At 35.0% G+C, this 15,177-nt stretch overlaps 2 protein-coding genes across 2 annotated transcripts in view; both read left to right on the forward strand.

The window, feature by feature from the left end:
- The window catches only part of LOC306658997 (phosphatidylinositol 3,4,5-trisphosphate 3-phosphatase TPTE2-like), a gene marked incomplete at its 5' end in the record, with an annotated part of 46,455 nt that extends 31,916 nt beyond the window's left edge, over window positions 1–14,539 (forward strand). Inside the window, one exon of the mRNA XM_079136253.1 lies at window positions 12,090–14,539. Coding sequence (XP_078992379.1) covers window positions 12,090–12,311 — 222 coding nt within the window. The 3' untranslated portion in view covers window positions 12,312–14,539. The remainder of the gene's footprint in view (window positions 1–12,089) is intronic.
- Window positions 1–15,177, forward strand: part of VPS36 (vacuolar protein sorting 36 homolog) — a 320,991-nt gene that overhangs the window by 229,494 nt on the left and 76,320 nt on the right. The gene's annotated exons all lie outside the window — the stretch shown is intronic.

Genomic DNA, 15,177 nt, shown 5'->3' on the forward strand with positions numbered 1-15,177 from the left:
AATCATTCTTTGACACACAAATAAACACCACATAGATAGATAGTTGTTCATTGAAATGTAAAATGCTTTTTTTTTTTTCCCAAAGTATTTATGTAGTTTAACTCTCCCAAGAATTTGGATGGATTACCACAAAAGATTACATAGGATTCTAACTTGCTCCTGTGGGAAATTTTGATCTAGGTTTCCAAACAAGCACTCTGCAGTCTCTCTTGAAACCCAGCCTGTCCCAGCAGAAGACTGCCTGGGGTATATGAATGAGCAACTCTTTGGGAAAAGACTTTAAGTCTGCCAAGTCCATCATAACTGCTTCATGGCACCTGTGTGATTTGTGAAGGACAGAGCTGTAGTGGAGCCTAACTCAAAACTCCAACTTAGAATCAGACCTCCCACAGGGAGAGATACTAGGCTTGTCCAACAGGTGGTGAAGATCGGGGACAGCAGTGCCTCACTCCCCCTTCCTTTCCACACTCAGTGGGGCCCGCCAAAAAGATTCAGACTAACTTTCTCTACAGCATGAGAGGCAACACATTCTGCTGTTGGAGCCATTTCTTCTGAGAAATTCAGCTCTAACTACAAAGCCAACTTGGTGGCATGGCAGCCTGTGTAATACCATAGTGTATACTCTGCCTCAGTACCCTCTTCGTTACCAGTGGGAATAACATTATCTATACAAACCCTAGGAGTACTAAACTGTTCCACACAAGCAAGAGGCATTTAGTCTAATGAATTTTTAATGATTTCTCCAATGTAAACAATGAGAATCATTTCTCAAAAATTTAAGCTTAAAAGTAGTTTTAATAAATTCTAGAATTTTATGTTGCCTTAGTCTGATAAGACTGTGACTTCTCTCTTAATAATGTTTCAAATTTCATTTAAACCCCATGGAGACACTGTTTATTTAAAGCTGTAAGGTACAGATCTGGAGAACAGAACTAACCCAAATTTATAAGTAATGAAGGTAAAGTCTAGAGTTTAATGAGCTAAGATGAAACAGAGAATTTTAAAGTCCAACCTGAGATTCCTCATGGAGACTTTCAGACAGAAGCTCAATATTATGACCTTAGCTGATCAGTACTATGTGGGTCCAGGTTTGTGGAGCAGACTTATGGAGGCCTATATGGCAAAGTAAAATTCTTCCTGGACTCATGTTAGTACTCAGTTTAAATCTAGTAAAATCAGTCTATTTTGGAATAAAAATAATCATGTTCAGGAAAAGATGTGAAAAACTTTGAAATGGATAATCTCTTGTCTAGAGCACCCTTCTAGGGTTATCTCTACTTTTCATTGTCTTTAGGCTATTTTATAGCTCTTTTAAGTTGTAGAAAATTGATAATAATACAAATAATTTTTCCATGCAAGTGCAAATTAGTTGTGTCAAGTGGAATGCATCTATTTGTATATTTCATGCATCATTCCTAATGATTAATAAACATCATTTATTAATGTTTAGTACTTTGAACCAGCTGTAACATTGTATTTGTTACTCATTTATTTATGACTTAAATCCAAATTTTGACAAGTGCTTTAAGAATTGCAAGGTTCATGGTAGTACTATGGTAAAGGAGGATAACATATTCGTATTTGTGTTTATACATACATAAAATTCTGGGGAATATATATTCATATTTGATTATACATACAAAACACAAGAAATATTAGGAGTGGTTATGTATTTAGGGCTGAGGAACTATGTAGGTGGACTGTGGGTGAGATGGAGACCTATCTCTTCATGCTATTTTTTAAATTTTTATCTTAAAATTATGCAGATACATTTACATGATTTTTTGATGTGTGGGAATGTAAGGGTTTAAATCAATGCTCTTTACTTTTCATGTGATAGTATTTGACTTAGTTTAGTTCTACTTTTTGCTGATTTCTTGTAGATATCAGTAGAAAGCCTGCAACGAGAATGAGACAGAGGGAACTGAGTGAAGAAAGCATGATTTCTAATGACACATTAATAACACAGTATTAATGAAACACTTAAATGAAAGCAGAATATGAATGGAACAATCAAGAATGATTAAAATATGACTTCATTAGATTATTTGTTAAAGTGAAGCATGTAGGGTGAAAAGGAAGGGGAAAAAATCAATCAGAGGCTTCAGAAACCAAGTCTTCAAGGAAATGCTAAAGAAAGTGGGTCATTTGAACTAAAAAAGAGGGGAATAAGATCATTTATCTGTAAATGCAAACATTAATGTTTGCATATAGCTATCCCATATTTTCATAAAGGTTGCTTTCAGAAACGAACTTAAAATAAACCAAGAGGGGGGCTGGGGAGATAGCCAGTTGGTAGAGTGCTTGTCTTGCAAGCACAAGGCCCTGGGTGGGATCCCCAGCACTGCAAAAAATAATAGTAATAATAATAATAAACTAAGAGGAATGTAGACATTTATTACTTTAAAACGTAATTAGAAGTCTAAAGAAAGAAACACATTAGCAAGAAGTTTTGCAAATCGCCTTCCTTAAAAATTTTTTTTTCCTAGAAAGGTAAAGCAATGGGATTCTTATTCTTTTAGAAGCTGAACTACACATATTTTTTTCCTCCCTTTTTCTCCAATCTTGATAAATTCTGTTTTAGGAGGCAGAATTGAGCTTGAGTACTTGTTTTTCAAAGACAAAATCCTTGCAAGACCAAATGATCCAATATCACCATTATGGTAGCAAGGAGAACTTCTCTTTTTAATCCATAAAGTTAATTGGCAAGACATTACTCTTTGCTCTAACCAGCATATCTTTTTACTTTTATTCAGGTGTTGGAAAAGGCAATGGAACTGATCTAAAACTACATATAGTAATGCATCAGAAGACTGTCTTTTCTTCTTCTTCCAATAACTGTAGGGTAAGAGAAAGCAATGAACCAAAAATTCTGGTGTTTATTTTAAAGCTCAATGTCAAATCAGTCTGTTGACCTTTCTCCAAACCATCACTCACCAAAAAGAGATGCCATGTTGCTTTCTATTTATCATCTAACCTTGTACTTGGTTTGGATGCAAATTATAAATAAGCATACCTCTTTGTTTAGTCTTCTCAGGGAATTTTCCAGAATTTTAGTCAGTTCAGAGTTGCTTTGCCTTTCACTTTTCCACAAATGCTGAGTATATTCTCAGAAATCTGTCAAGATTTTAAATTTATCTTTCTGATCAGCTTTTGCCATGTTATCTTCCTGGTCATTTTATCTTTTATTTTATAGAACTGATTCTTAAAATTTCTCCCATTACATAGGTTGTCTCTTCACTCTGTTGATTGTTTCCTTGACATGAAGAAGTTTCTTACGTTGATGCAATCTCATTTGTCAATTATTCCTTTTGTTTCCTGAGATATTAGAGTCCTATTCAGGAAATTATCATCTATACCAATATTTTGAAGTGTTTCTGTTATGATTTTCCTCTAGTAGTTTCAAAGTTTCAGGTCCTATGTTAAGTAAGGTCTTTGGTCCATTTTGAGTTGATTTTTGTACAGGATAAGGTAGGGGTCTAGTTTCAATCTTCTGTTTTTGTTTGAGAAAAAAAAAACACAAAAAAACTAGGAATTAATCTAATCAAGGAAGTTTTCCATTTATCTGATAAGTGGATATTCAGTTTTCCTAGCACCATTTGTTGAAGAGACTGTCTTTTCTTTAATGTATATTTTTAACATCTTTGTTGAGAATCAGAGGGCTATACATGCATGGTTTTATTTCTGGGTCCCTTATTCTATTCCATTGGTCTGTATGTCTATTTTTATGCCAATACCATGCCATTTTTGGTACCATGGCTCTATATTTTGAAATCAGGTATTACAATGCTTCCAGCATTGTGCTATTTGCTCAAGATTATTTTGTCCATTCATAGTCTTTTGTACTTCCAAATAAATTTTAGTGTTTTCTTTTTCAGTTTTGTGAAGGATGTCCTTTTAAACATTTTTTTATCTTTGGAATTTTGATGTGGATTGAACTGAATTTGTAGATCACTTTTGGCAGTATGGTCATTTTAATAATATTAATTCTTCCAATTCATGAACATAGGATGTCTTTCCATCGTCTTCTTCAATTTCTTTCTTCAGTGTTTTATAGTTTTCATTTTAGAGGTCTTTCACCCATTTCATTACGTTTATTTCTAGGGTTTTTTTGTTTGTTTGTTTTGTTTTGTTTTTGAGACTATTGTACATGGAATTGCTTTCCTGATTTCTTTCTCAAAAAGTTCATTATTTGTGTATAGAAAAGCTACTGATTTTTTTAAATGTTGATTTTGTATCCTACTACTTTGCTGAATTTATTAGTTCTAAGAATCTTTTGGTGGAGTATTCCAAGTATGGAATCATATCATCTATAAACAATAATGTGACTTCCTCCTTTCCTGTTTTTAATCCCTTTTATTTCTTTATCTTTCCTAATTGCTCTTGATAAAATTTCAAGTACTACAATGAATACAATTGGTGAGAGTGGACATCCTTGTCTTGTTCCTGACTTTGGAGAAAGGTATTTTCAGTTCTTCTCCATATAGTATGATGTTGACTATAGGTTTGTCATATATTAAAGTATGGTCCTTCTATCCCCATCTTATTGAGGACTTTCTTAATGAAGGGCTGTTGAATTTTATTGAAGATTTTTTTTTCTGCACCTACTAAGATGCTCATGTGCTTTTAAATCCTTGACTATGTGCTGCTTCACATTTATCAATTTGCATATGTTCAACCAACCTTGCATCCCAAAATGAAGTCAACTTGATCATGATATGATCTTATTAATATGCTGTTAAATTCAATTTTCAAGTATTTTATTGAGGATTTTTGCATCATCAGGGATACTGGTCCATTGTTTCCTGTGTTGTTGTTGCCCTTATCAGATTTTGGTAGCTGGGTAATACTGGCTTCATAGAATGGATTTGAAAGTGTTCCTTCCCTTTCTATTTTATAGGGTAATTTCAGGAACATTGGTATTAGTTCTTCTTTAAAAGTATGGTAAAATTCTTGAGATTTTCTTTGTTTAGAGACATTTTATTCCTGCTTCAACCTCAGTGCTTATCATTGATCCATTTATATTCTATGGTTCAATTTTGATAAGCCATATGTGTCCAGAAATCTGTCCATTCATCTAGATTTTCCAATTTATTGGCATTTAGCTTTTCAAAATATTCCTTAATGACCCTCTGGCTTTCAGTGGTATCTATGTAACATCACCATTTTCCCTCTAATTTTATTTCAGAGTTCTTACTCTTTCTTTTGGTTACTTTAGTTAAGGGTCTGTCAATTTTGTTTATCTTTCAAAACCCAACTCTGTTTCATCAATCCTTTGCTCTTTTAGTCTCTACTTCATTTGCAAACACTCTTTTCTTGGTTATGCTCATCCATTCCTCTTCTTTAAAATATCACTTGTTCTTTCACTGAGCAGATATTTAAGCACGTCTTGTGTGGTAGATAAAGGAAAGACAACAAGGCAGTCTCCATCCTAACAATTCATATACATGTTAATCAATCCTGATTTATCCAATGAGCTTTCTCTCTGCTTCTGCAAATGCCACAATATTCCTCCTCACAGGTCATAAAATTTGGTATTGTCTTTGCCTTGGCCCTCCAAATCCAATTAATCACTGATTCCTGTTGATTCTATCTTTGAAAATTCTCTTTACTTTCCCTTCCTTTATGTTCCCACTGCCACTACCTAGTCTAGGACCTTATGTCTCATACCCAGGTTTCTACAATAGCCTCCTTGCCCTTTCTCCTTATACAATAAAGTGTGTAGAGTTCTATAATATGTACCTGAAATACTGCTTTCGTTTTGAAAAGCTGTAGGTAGAGCAGAAGACACACAGTGTGTCTATGGTCATGCCAAGTAACATTTTTCACTTAACATTTTTATCTATAAAACAAAGATCACATCTTAAGTGTTGTGAGAATTAGAGTTAGTAAACAAATGTTATAGGTGATAATTATCAGGCCACTTTTTGTCACATAAGAAATGACACACCAGTTTTCTACAATTATACTCTTATTTCCCTGGCTCATGAGGGCTCAAAATCTCCCTAACATATCTGAGCTTATTTGCATCAATAACTTGACTTACAGACTCCATTCAAGTAGAATGGGTCATCCCCTCTGGCTTTGGAACATGACTCTAATTTCTACTTCATATTTTTGCTTGTCTTCCCCTCCCCATGACCACACTATTCTTTTATCCCCATTTTTCCATGCCCAACTCAACTTCTATCTCCTTGGTGAAGCTCTCTCATTCAACTCCTCCCATTCATACATTTTTTTACTCTTGTTCCTTTTATGTATACAACTCCCCGAAGGGACAGAATCTGTGCTGTTTGTATTTTTCAAAGGAACTAATTTCAAAGGAACTAAACCATTCTCATTGTGGGTGCTATTATTGTATGATGAAAAAAATCAGTAACAAAGAAATACTTAATATAGCTTCAAAGCCTCCCAAGAAACTTGACCTTTGGGCACTTCATCCATCCGTGCAGCAGTTGACAAGGTCAATGGATCCCACAAACAAAACAAGATTTTTTGATAAAACATCTGTTATGCACTTTGTGAATGACAATGCCCACCTTAAAATTGGGCTTCATAGTGCAGTCTTAGAAGAGTTCCCAGTATATGAAAATCAGTTGATGTACTTTAAATAGTAATGTATACTTGGTTAAACTCTAATAGAAAATTAAATACTTTGCTTCTCAACAATGCCTCACTATTACCCTCAAACATGTAGGGTTAACTTAATATTGCAGCTTCAGAGATATGATTAACATTTATTTATACATGAAATGACTGGGCCATGAGACCAAGGGTACTTGATAAGTTTAGGAAGTCTGGGTAAGTGAAAAAGAACTTCATTGTTACACTTAACTCATCATCAACTGGGTTTATAGTTCTGAATTCCATGTGTTTATTCACAGATATTTCATGACATTGAAACAGACAGAGTAATATTTATTATAGGCAACTGTCCAGTTCTGTATGATGATGTGAAAGTGCAGTTTTTCTCCGCAGTGAGTAATCAACAAACAACCTCTACCATTGTTATTTTCTGGTCTTTTGAGTGGTTTTCACTTGGGATTTCCTCTGCTGCAGTTCCCAAAAAGGGAACTGATATCAATCAATGGCCAGGGTAGGAGAGAAAAGCAAGAAATTTACAACAAAAATTTTTAAAAGAAGAACATGTAATATAAAGGTTTTCTTGCTCATCCTTTTTTCTAAATTCTATACAATTTACATGTCTTAATTTACAAATAAGAAAAAATACAAAAACCAAGATGTTAAAAAAATCCTAAAGGTGTTTTACTGCTTGGCAAGGAACATATTTTTGTTTTATATTTTTGAAATGCACTGTTGTCAATAATGTGCAAAATACTTTAAAGTGGGGGATACATAATACATATTAATCTATTATTTATGAAAAATAATGCTTTTCATTGTCATTACTCTGAATATTGAGTGTATAATTATATTGACCAATTGTAAAACATTATATCTGAGTATTATTCTGTGCATAACAAATTTCTACCCCTTGCTAGTTTCATTTTCCTATCAAATCATCAACCATAACTTCCAACAAGTAACTGGTCAAATTACTTATGGTAAGTAACTGGTCTAATTTGAACAAATATGTTGGTCAAATTAGAATTCCTTGTACCCTCTTTCATCTCTTGCTTGTTCCCTGTTGGAAAATAATCTATTAAATATTAAAATGGTAAATGTAATGAAGCAAGTGACTTGGATAATTCCTGTTCTGATGGAATATTCTCCTTAAATAATGGAACCACTCTGAGTTCTTGTTCAAATAGCAGTCTCTGAGCCGAAACAGTAATGTAAACCTCACTGGCCCAGGGGGGTCTGAGTAATATCCAGCTTTTGTGATTATTAAGAGCCATGACATGAAAGCACTTTTTAAATATTTTAGGTATTTTTATCATCATTAGTTTTGTTGGTTAATTATTCAACGTAGTTGTTCCTTGTATAAATGAATATGTGTTGTGTTTTTCTCTAATTTGGTCTTAACTTCTCTCTCTCTTCTCCCTCTCTCAGAGTGGCTATAAATTCTACTCGTGCTTTAATGAGGCTCCAGGTTAAGTGGTTTTGGATGTTTATACTGAGTTTTCCACAGAATATTTCTTTATCCTGGGACATCCCCATGCTTGAGTGTCTGGTGACCAAGTGTCCCTCTCATAGGAAACTTGACTATATTGGCAGGCACCCTTGTGATTCATGTCTGACATGTCTAGTTTATTCCTACCAAGGTGGCCACTCCCTAGGACAGGAGGGTTAGATTCAGTTGTGTTGGTCAAGTAAAACAAAGTCCACACAACAGAACACATGAAATAACAGAAGCAGATTTTTACTACTTACAGATCCCAGAGAGAAGAGTGAAGCACACCTCACAGGGCCAATGGGGAGGTGGGAGCCAAGGACATGTTTGCTCAACCAGCAGAGGGAAGCAATAGAGAGAAAGAGACCTGAGGATCAAAGACTTTATTGGGATCTAGGGTGTTACCTTCATAGTTTTTCCACAGCAAACAGGTATGAGGTCCAAGAAGTCACACTGTGACTGAGAAATAGTCACTGTGGCATATCTGCATAGGTCCCCTGGAGTATGAGGGTCAGTGGGGCAAGTTAAATTTATTGTATCTAGCTCTCTCATAGGAAGGTGGTTATGTAAGACAGATATCTGAATCAATTACATTGAGGAACTGGGAGCAGGCAGAGAACTGGAAACTGTCAATAGTGATGGAGCCCTGCTTCTGATATGAGAAAGTCTAACTGACCTTTAAAATGGATTTTAAGTATTCATTATGACATTTACATCATAATGAATAGGCATGGTCCTTGTTTAGCACTAGATTCTGTTTAGCACTATCTAATCCAGTTTAAAAGAGCAGTGTGTAAATTTATAAATATCTGTCATGGGGGAAAAATACATTTTTCTAGAAGGGAATTGCTGTTATATAGTAATTCTACGTTTAACTTATTGAGGAACCGTCAAAATGTTTTCCATAGTGGCTATAGCATTTTACATCCCCACCAGGAATATATGAGGGACTCCATTTCTTTGCATCCACACCAATACTTTATTTTTGGCTTTTGCTTTTTTAAAAAAATATTTTTTAGTTGTAGGTGAACACAATACCTTTATTTTATTTATTTACTTTTATGCGGTGCTGGGGATCAAACCTAGTGCCTCACACATGCTAACCAAGTGCTGTACCACTGAGTCACAACCCCAGCACTGCTTTTTTTTTTTTTTTTTTTTTGGTAATAGTGCTCCTAGTGGATGTGAAGTGTTATCCTTATAACATTGTGACTAAGAATCATTTCATGCACTTGCTGGCCATTTGGATATATTCTCTGGAAAAATGTCTATATAAGTCCTTTCATCATTTTCATTTGGATTATCTTTTTTGTTGAATTTAAGAATCAGTTATATATTCTGTATATAAGACTCTCATCAGATATGTGATTTGAAAATATTTCTTTCATTCTGTGATGTATGTTTTCACCTTGCTGATGGTGCCCTTTAAAGCATGAAAGTTTTAAATTTTATTGAAGTTCAATTTACCTATATTATTTCACTGCACTATTTTGGACCCTTATGTTTTAATTGAAAATACTAACTAAATAAAAATAATACATTTTCTACATTTAAAAATAAATAAATTTCCTCAAAATGTTTGACGGAAAGAAAGCAACAGCATTCTTTTAAACCTCCTTCTTAAGTGTATTGTCTTAGACTGTAGAGTGCTGCATACTTAATAGCTACAATTATTTGATAAATATGTAAAGGAAGGATTTTTAATCCCTTTCAGAAACATTTGTTTGGGGTATTAATTTTATTATGAAAATAATCTTTTTTTCTTTGCCTTTTTAGGATCTTCCAAAATATTATGACAACTGTTGTTTTTTTTTCTGGTTTCACACATCTTTTATAAAAAATTACAGGTAGGAATATAATGTAATCCCACAGAAACAAGTTTCAATGTCTGTGTATAAGGTGTAATGATTTTGCCAACTCTTTAAATTTAATTAGTTTTAAAAAAATCTTAAATTGGTCAGAATTCTTCATTGCCTTGCTCATCTGAATATGGTTATTTTAAAAATAAGTTTTTTTTTGGGGGGGGAATGGATGGGGTTTTTTTGTTGTTGTTCATTCTATTTAGTTATACATGACAGCAGAATCCATTTTGATTCATTGTACATAAATAGAGTACAACTTGTCATTCTGTGGTTGCACATAATGTAAAGTCACAACATTCATGTAATCATACACATACAGGGTGTTTGTCTCATTCCACCATACCATTGTCCCTTCCCCTCCCTTCATTTCCCTCTACACAATCCATAGTTCCTCCATTCTTCCCTTACCCCCACCCCCCGTTATGTATCAGCATCCACTTATCAGAGAAAACATTTGGCCTTTGTTTTTTAGGGATTGGCTTATCTCACTTAGCATGATATTCTCCCAACTCCATCCATTTATCTGCAAATGCCATAATTTTTTCTTTATGAATACAGCTATTCTTGATTCACTATTAAATTAGCCTTAAGGCCTATGCCACGTGATTCTCAGTTAAAATGTGTTACACTCAGATCTTGAGTGTAGTAATGAACTCCTCCCATTAAGTTTAATATTCAAGGGCTGGGGAGATAGCTCAGTAGGTAGAGTGCTTGCCTTGCAAGCATAAGGCCCTGGGTTTGATCCCCAGCACCACACACACACAAAAAAAAAAGTTTAATATTCATCCACTCAGTACCATGAACATGGCAGGTCCTCAATGCTAAAGGCTGACCACAAACTTCTCTGCTGAAGTGTAACCAAGCAAGCCAATCTATGGTACATGCCTTCTAATTTCAGCAACTTGGTAAGCTGAGGTAGGAGGATTCCAAGTTCAAGGCCAGCTTTAACAATTTAGCAAGACCCTATCTCAAAATAAAAATTGAAAAAGATGGGTAAAGTGCCCTCGGGTTCAATATCTACAGCAGAAGTTATAAAACACAGTAAGTATAACAGAAGATGGCTAAAAAATAACTCTCTCCTGCCAGCTTTTTTTTTTTTTTTTTTTTTTTTTTTTCTCTTGTGCTGGGAATTGAACCCAGGACCTTATGCATGCTAGGCAAGTGCTCTACCCTACTACTGGGCTACACCTACAGACCTAATAAGTCTCCTATTTAAACATGAGCTTCTAACATCTAAATTGGGAAACAGTTTTTTAATTTATTAATTAGATTTGAAGATTATTCCAAAGAACCTTGTACCACATCTGAAAATTCATTCCCAAGTCTAGAAGTTCTCCATTTTAAGGAGTATTGTCCTGGGATGATGAAAAAACAAGATTTTGGGTATTGCCATACCATCCAATACAAAAGGAAGGATAACTTTAAAAATCATTCAGGTCAGAATTGGAGAAGTGGTTATGATTACAGGTGATATGAATTATCCTTTTATCCAATCCTAGCCTTTTCTTCAAGTCTGAACTGGATCTAATAATCCCTCAAATCTAGTAAGACAACAGTAAAAGGAATGTCTGGTCTATTTGTAATACACACACATTTAGATTTTGAGAGACAGTGGACTTTGGATCTGAAGGAAATTTTTTACCAATATTTTTCCTGGGTTATATGCCAACAATGAACTTTGACTCCTAACATGAGCAAAGTCCCTCCAATAGAGTTGGTTGGAGCCTCATTTAATGTTATTCCTCAAAAATGGTTCTTGCTAAAGGATGGTTTTTCCTTCAGAATGCTATCTTTATATGATTGAAGAAGCAACACATTAAATCACTTTTATTCTCACTTTATTATAAATTTCTAAAGATATTACTTTTATTTTTACATACTGCCTGGTAAAGCTTTTTAAAATACCTATAAAACTATTCTTTAGCCAAAAATACCAACTTCATCATTTAAGAGACAGTATTTTATTATTGGGTTTTGTTACATATCTAGTATCTGGTTGATTTTTGTCACAGAAATTTAGATATTTTATTAAACCTAAATGTCATTAATTCCATGAGAGACAATGTTAAAAGAATAAGTAACAAGATGAAGGGATTTTGTGTCTTGACAGGGAGGTGGAAGAAGCCAACCAACATACACACAAAAGGGCTTAGGTTCTAATCATGGCAAGTCCTTCTGAAGTGCCAACAAGAGTGCCCTTCTTACTGCATGGCTTTTCTGTTAGCCCTAAAATAAAATGTAATGATTTTTATTGTATCCTTAGGCTTACTCTACCAAGAAATCAACTGGACAATCCCCATAAACAAAAAACATGGAAAATTTACCGTCCAGATTTTGCAGTAGAAGTATACTTTGATGAAACAAGCCAAAATTAATGCTATAGCTGGTATTTGATTAAATGCAGTTCCCCTTCTCAGACTGAATCATCTTTCCAATCCCTGCTGCATTTTTTGTATGTCTTCTGTGTCCTTGCTGGAGTGTATATAGAGAGATGTATATACACGTTCCTGAGAAATCTATTAAATACAGGTAAAATGTCAATGGTGATTTCTTTTTTGAAGGAATATACTTGCAAGTTTCTATCTTATATTTAGGTTAATTCAGGATACAGGAACACTAGGTGTTTGAGGAACTTTGTAATAACAGATCTTTCATATCAAAATAACTGAGCTCTTTTAAAACTGAGCCCACCAATACCCACATACTTATACATTTGGGGAGAAGTATTTGTTCTTTGTTTTACATTTGCAATTTCATATTTATCAGAAACTATTCCTATTTTGTGCCTCTCTTTGATTCACAAACTATCTATAAACACAAATGAATTTGGTAACAAAGTTTTGAGCCCAGAGAGATGTTTCACATACCAGCCGCTCACCCCAAACACAATGCTTTTCCCTTGTTCCAAGCCCTGCACAGGTAGCTGATGGAACAAGCTTCCTTTAATCACACACATGCACACATAGGGAGAGAGGGCCTTGGAAAACATGAAGGATAAAAAATGCTCAATAACTTCTGCTTTTGAGTAACATTGTAAGTGAAGTCTAAAGAAATATTGAGTAATCTAGGGCTGAGGAGATAGCTCAGATGGTAAAGTGCTTGCCTTACAAGCATAGGCCCTGGGTTCGATCCCCAGCACTGCAAAAAAAAAAGAAAGAAAGAAAAGAAACATTGAGTAATCTAGATTTATTTTAAAGCCTACCACCTCTGCTCACAACCAACTTCACCTAAGTTTGGGGAGCTCTGTGAAAGAAAATCACCTTTTCATTACACAACTGGTTAGCCCTGTATCCACAGGGATCATTCTCTCTTTGATGCTGTTATTTTATGCTAAGCACCTTCCTTCGCCACTGTATCCTTAGGCCATGATTGTCCTTGAAGAGAGTCCTATTTTGACTTTATTGAAATTATCCTTATTTGAAATTTTCTTTTTTTGGCAAGGCTCTCAACAATCTAGACCAAGTTGAATTCATCAGGAAATAAAAGGTAGCAATAAAACCAGTGTCCCTGCTAAAACACAGTAGAGTCACACATGGCTTAACAAGGCACATTCTAAGGACAGCATTATTAGGCAATTCCCTTGCTGTGCAAACATCATAGTGTGCTTGCATAAACTACGACAATCACCACAGTGTCACTAAAGCAGTATCTTATGGGACCACCATTATATACGTGGTCCTCACTGACATAAATGTCTTTATGCAGGGCATTGGCTATATAACTCATTCTTGAAAGACTCTGCTGTCTGCAAAAAGCACACACTAAAAAAGTTTGTGAAAATAGAAGGGTTGGGGGTATGGAGCAGACCACTCCCAACTAAACAACTTTGTAACAAGCACTTGATCACTTGGGGCAGCAACTCAGAAGTGTGGAATCTAGGACAGTGTTTTTTTCTTTTTCCATATCAAGAAGGGCTGTGAATGCCAAAGTGACACCGATGAGAATAAAACTGGACTACAGCAGGCACAAAAGAATGCAACCTGGACCAGCCAAAAGCCTGCAAAGCTGCTGGGGGGGGGGGGGGGGGCTGCTCTTTTTCTCCCCTAAGTATCCAAAAAAAGGTTTCCAATAGTTAATGCCCACTGTGGTCCAACTCCAGGCTCTTTTCATTCCTCCCCCTAATCTGGCTTCCTATGAAGGAAAAGATCATAGAGCATGCTTTCAAGTTCTTCCCATGTTATTGCGACATCATTCCCTATAATTTGAGTTACAGAAGCATAGTTATGGCAGAATGGGTGGCATTCTAGCAGCGATAATCCAGAAGGCATATTGTTGGTAGATTTAGGCAAATGGTGGTAGGGGAGGGGGCACAGGGAGAGCTGGTTCAGTGAAGTCTTTTTTCAATACTGGCAATGAGGGAAGAAAACAGAATTTTAAGAACTTTTTAAAAAAAACTATAACCAAATCCTCCAAGACTCATCAAAATTTCTGGCAGTCATGAGTTGCCACACAATCCTGATTTTGCTCATATAAAGAAAACTTGTTTGGGCCTCCAGGGATACTGCTTTCTTAGAACCCCAAATGAATTATTCTTTAAAGAACGCAAGAAACATCAGAATGATACTAGTTTTCTTAAATAGATTTTACTAACTTGCAAAAAAAGTGTTAATTCTAGAGGGCCATTTCCTAATTGTAGCATTTACAAGCTTCATGTATTTTTGTAAACTTGTCTACAGTGAGATTATTTTACATCCAGAATCTTGCTGATGAAAAATGCCTGCTACAATAAAACCACCACCTGGAAATATCACTATACATAACTCCTTAACATTCCTACTGTTGATTCTCAGCACAGACATAAAGTACTTAAATGAAACTCATCATAGACTCACATTAAGTAAATAATTTAATGATAGAACACTCAAATTCTTTAAACACATTATTTCAAGTTATTATATTTTTGTCTGGAGTACAGATCTGAAATGGTACAACCATACCCAAATATTGAATCACAAATTAACAAATAGAAATTCTCCACACTTAAGTTTCCATTGCTCACTTCCACTGCTGAAGACTATTTCTATGGAAGATATTTAGTTAAATCTTGAATGGACAGCCCGAGAGAAGATCTACTGCCAAAAGAGCTAACATGGACTAGCTCCTGGGCACCAGGCAAGAGGCTGTGGACTCTAAAGCAGTTTTCTGTTTAGAAGCCAGTCCCATGTTCTATTTTGCTTCAATTCATGCCTGTTCAGATGAAGCACCATTCAGCAGCTACTGAGCATTTATGTATGGAGAGAA

Source organism: Sciurus vulgaris (assembly GCF_902686455.1).
Source record: "Sciurus vulgaris genome assembly, chromosome: 4".
Lineage (NCBI taxonomy): Eukaryota > Metazoa > Chordata > Mammalia > Rodentia > Sciuridae > Sciurus > Sciurus vulgaris.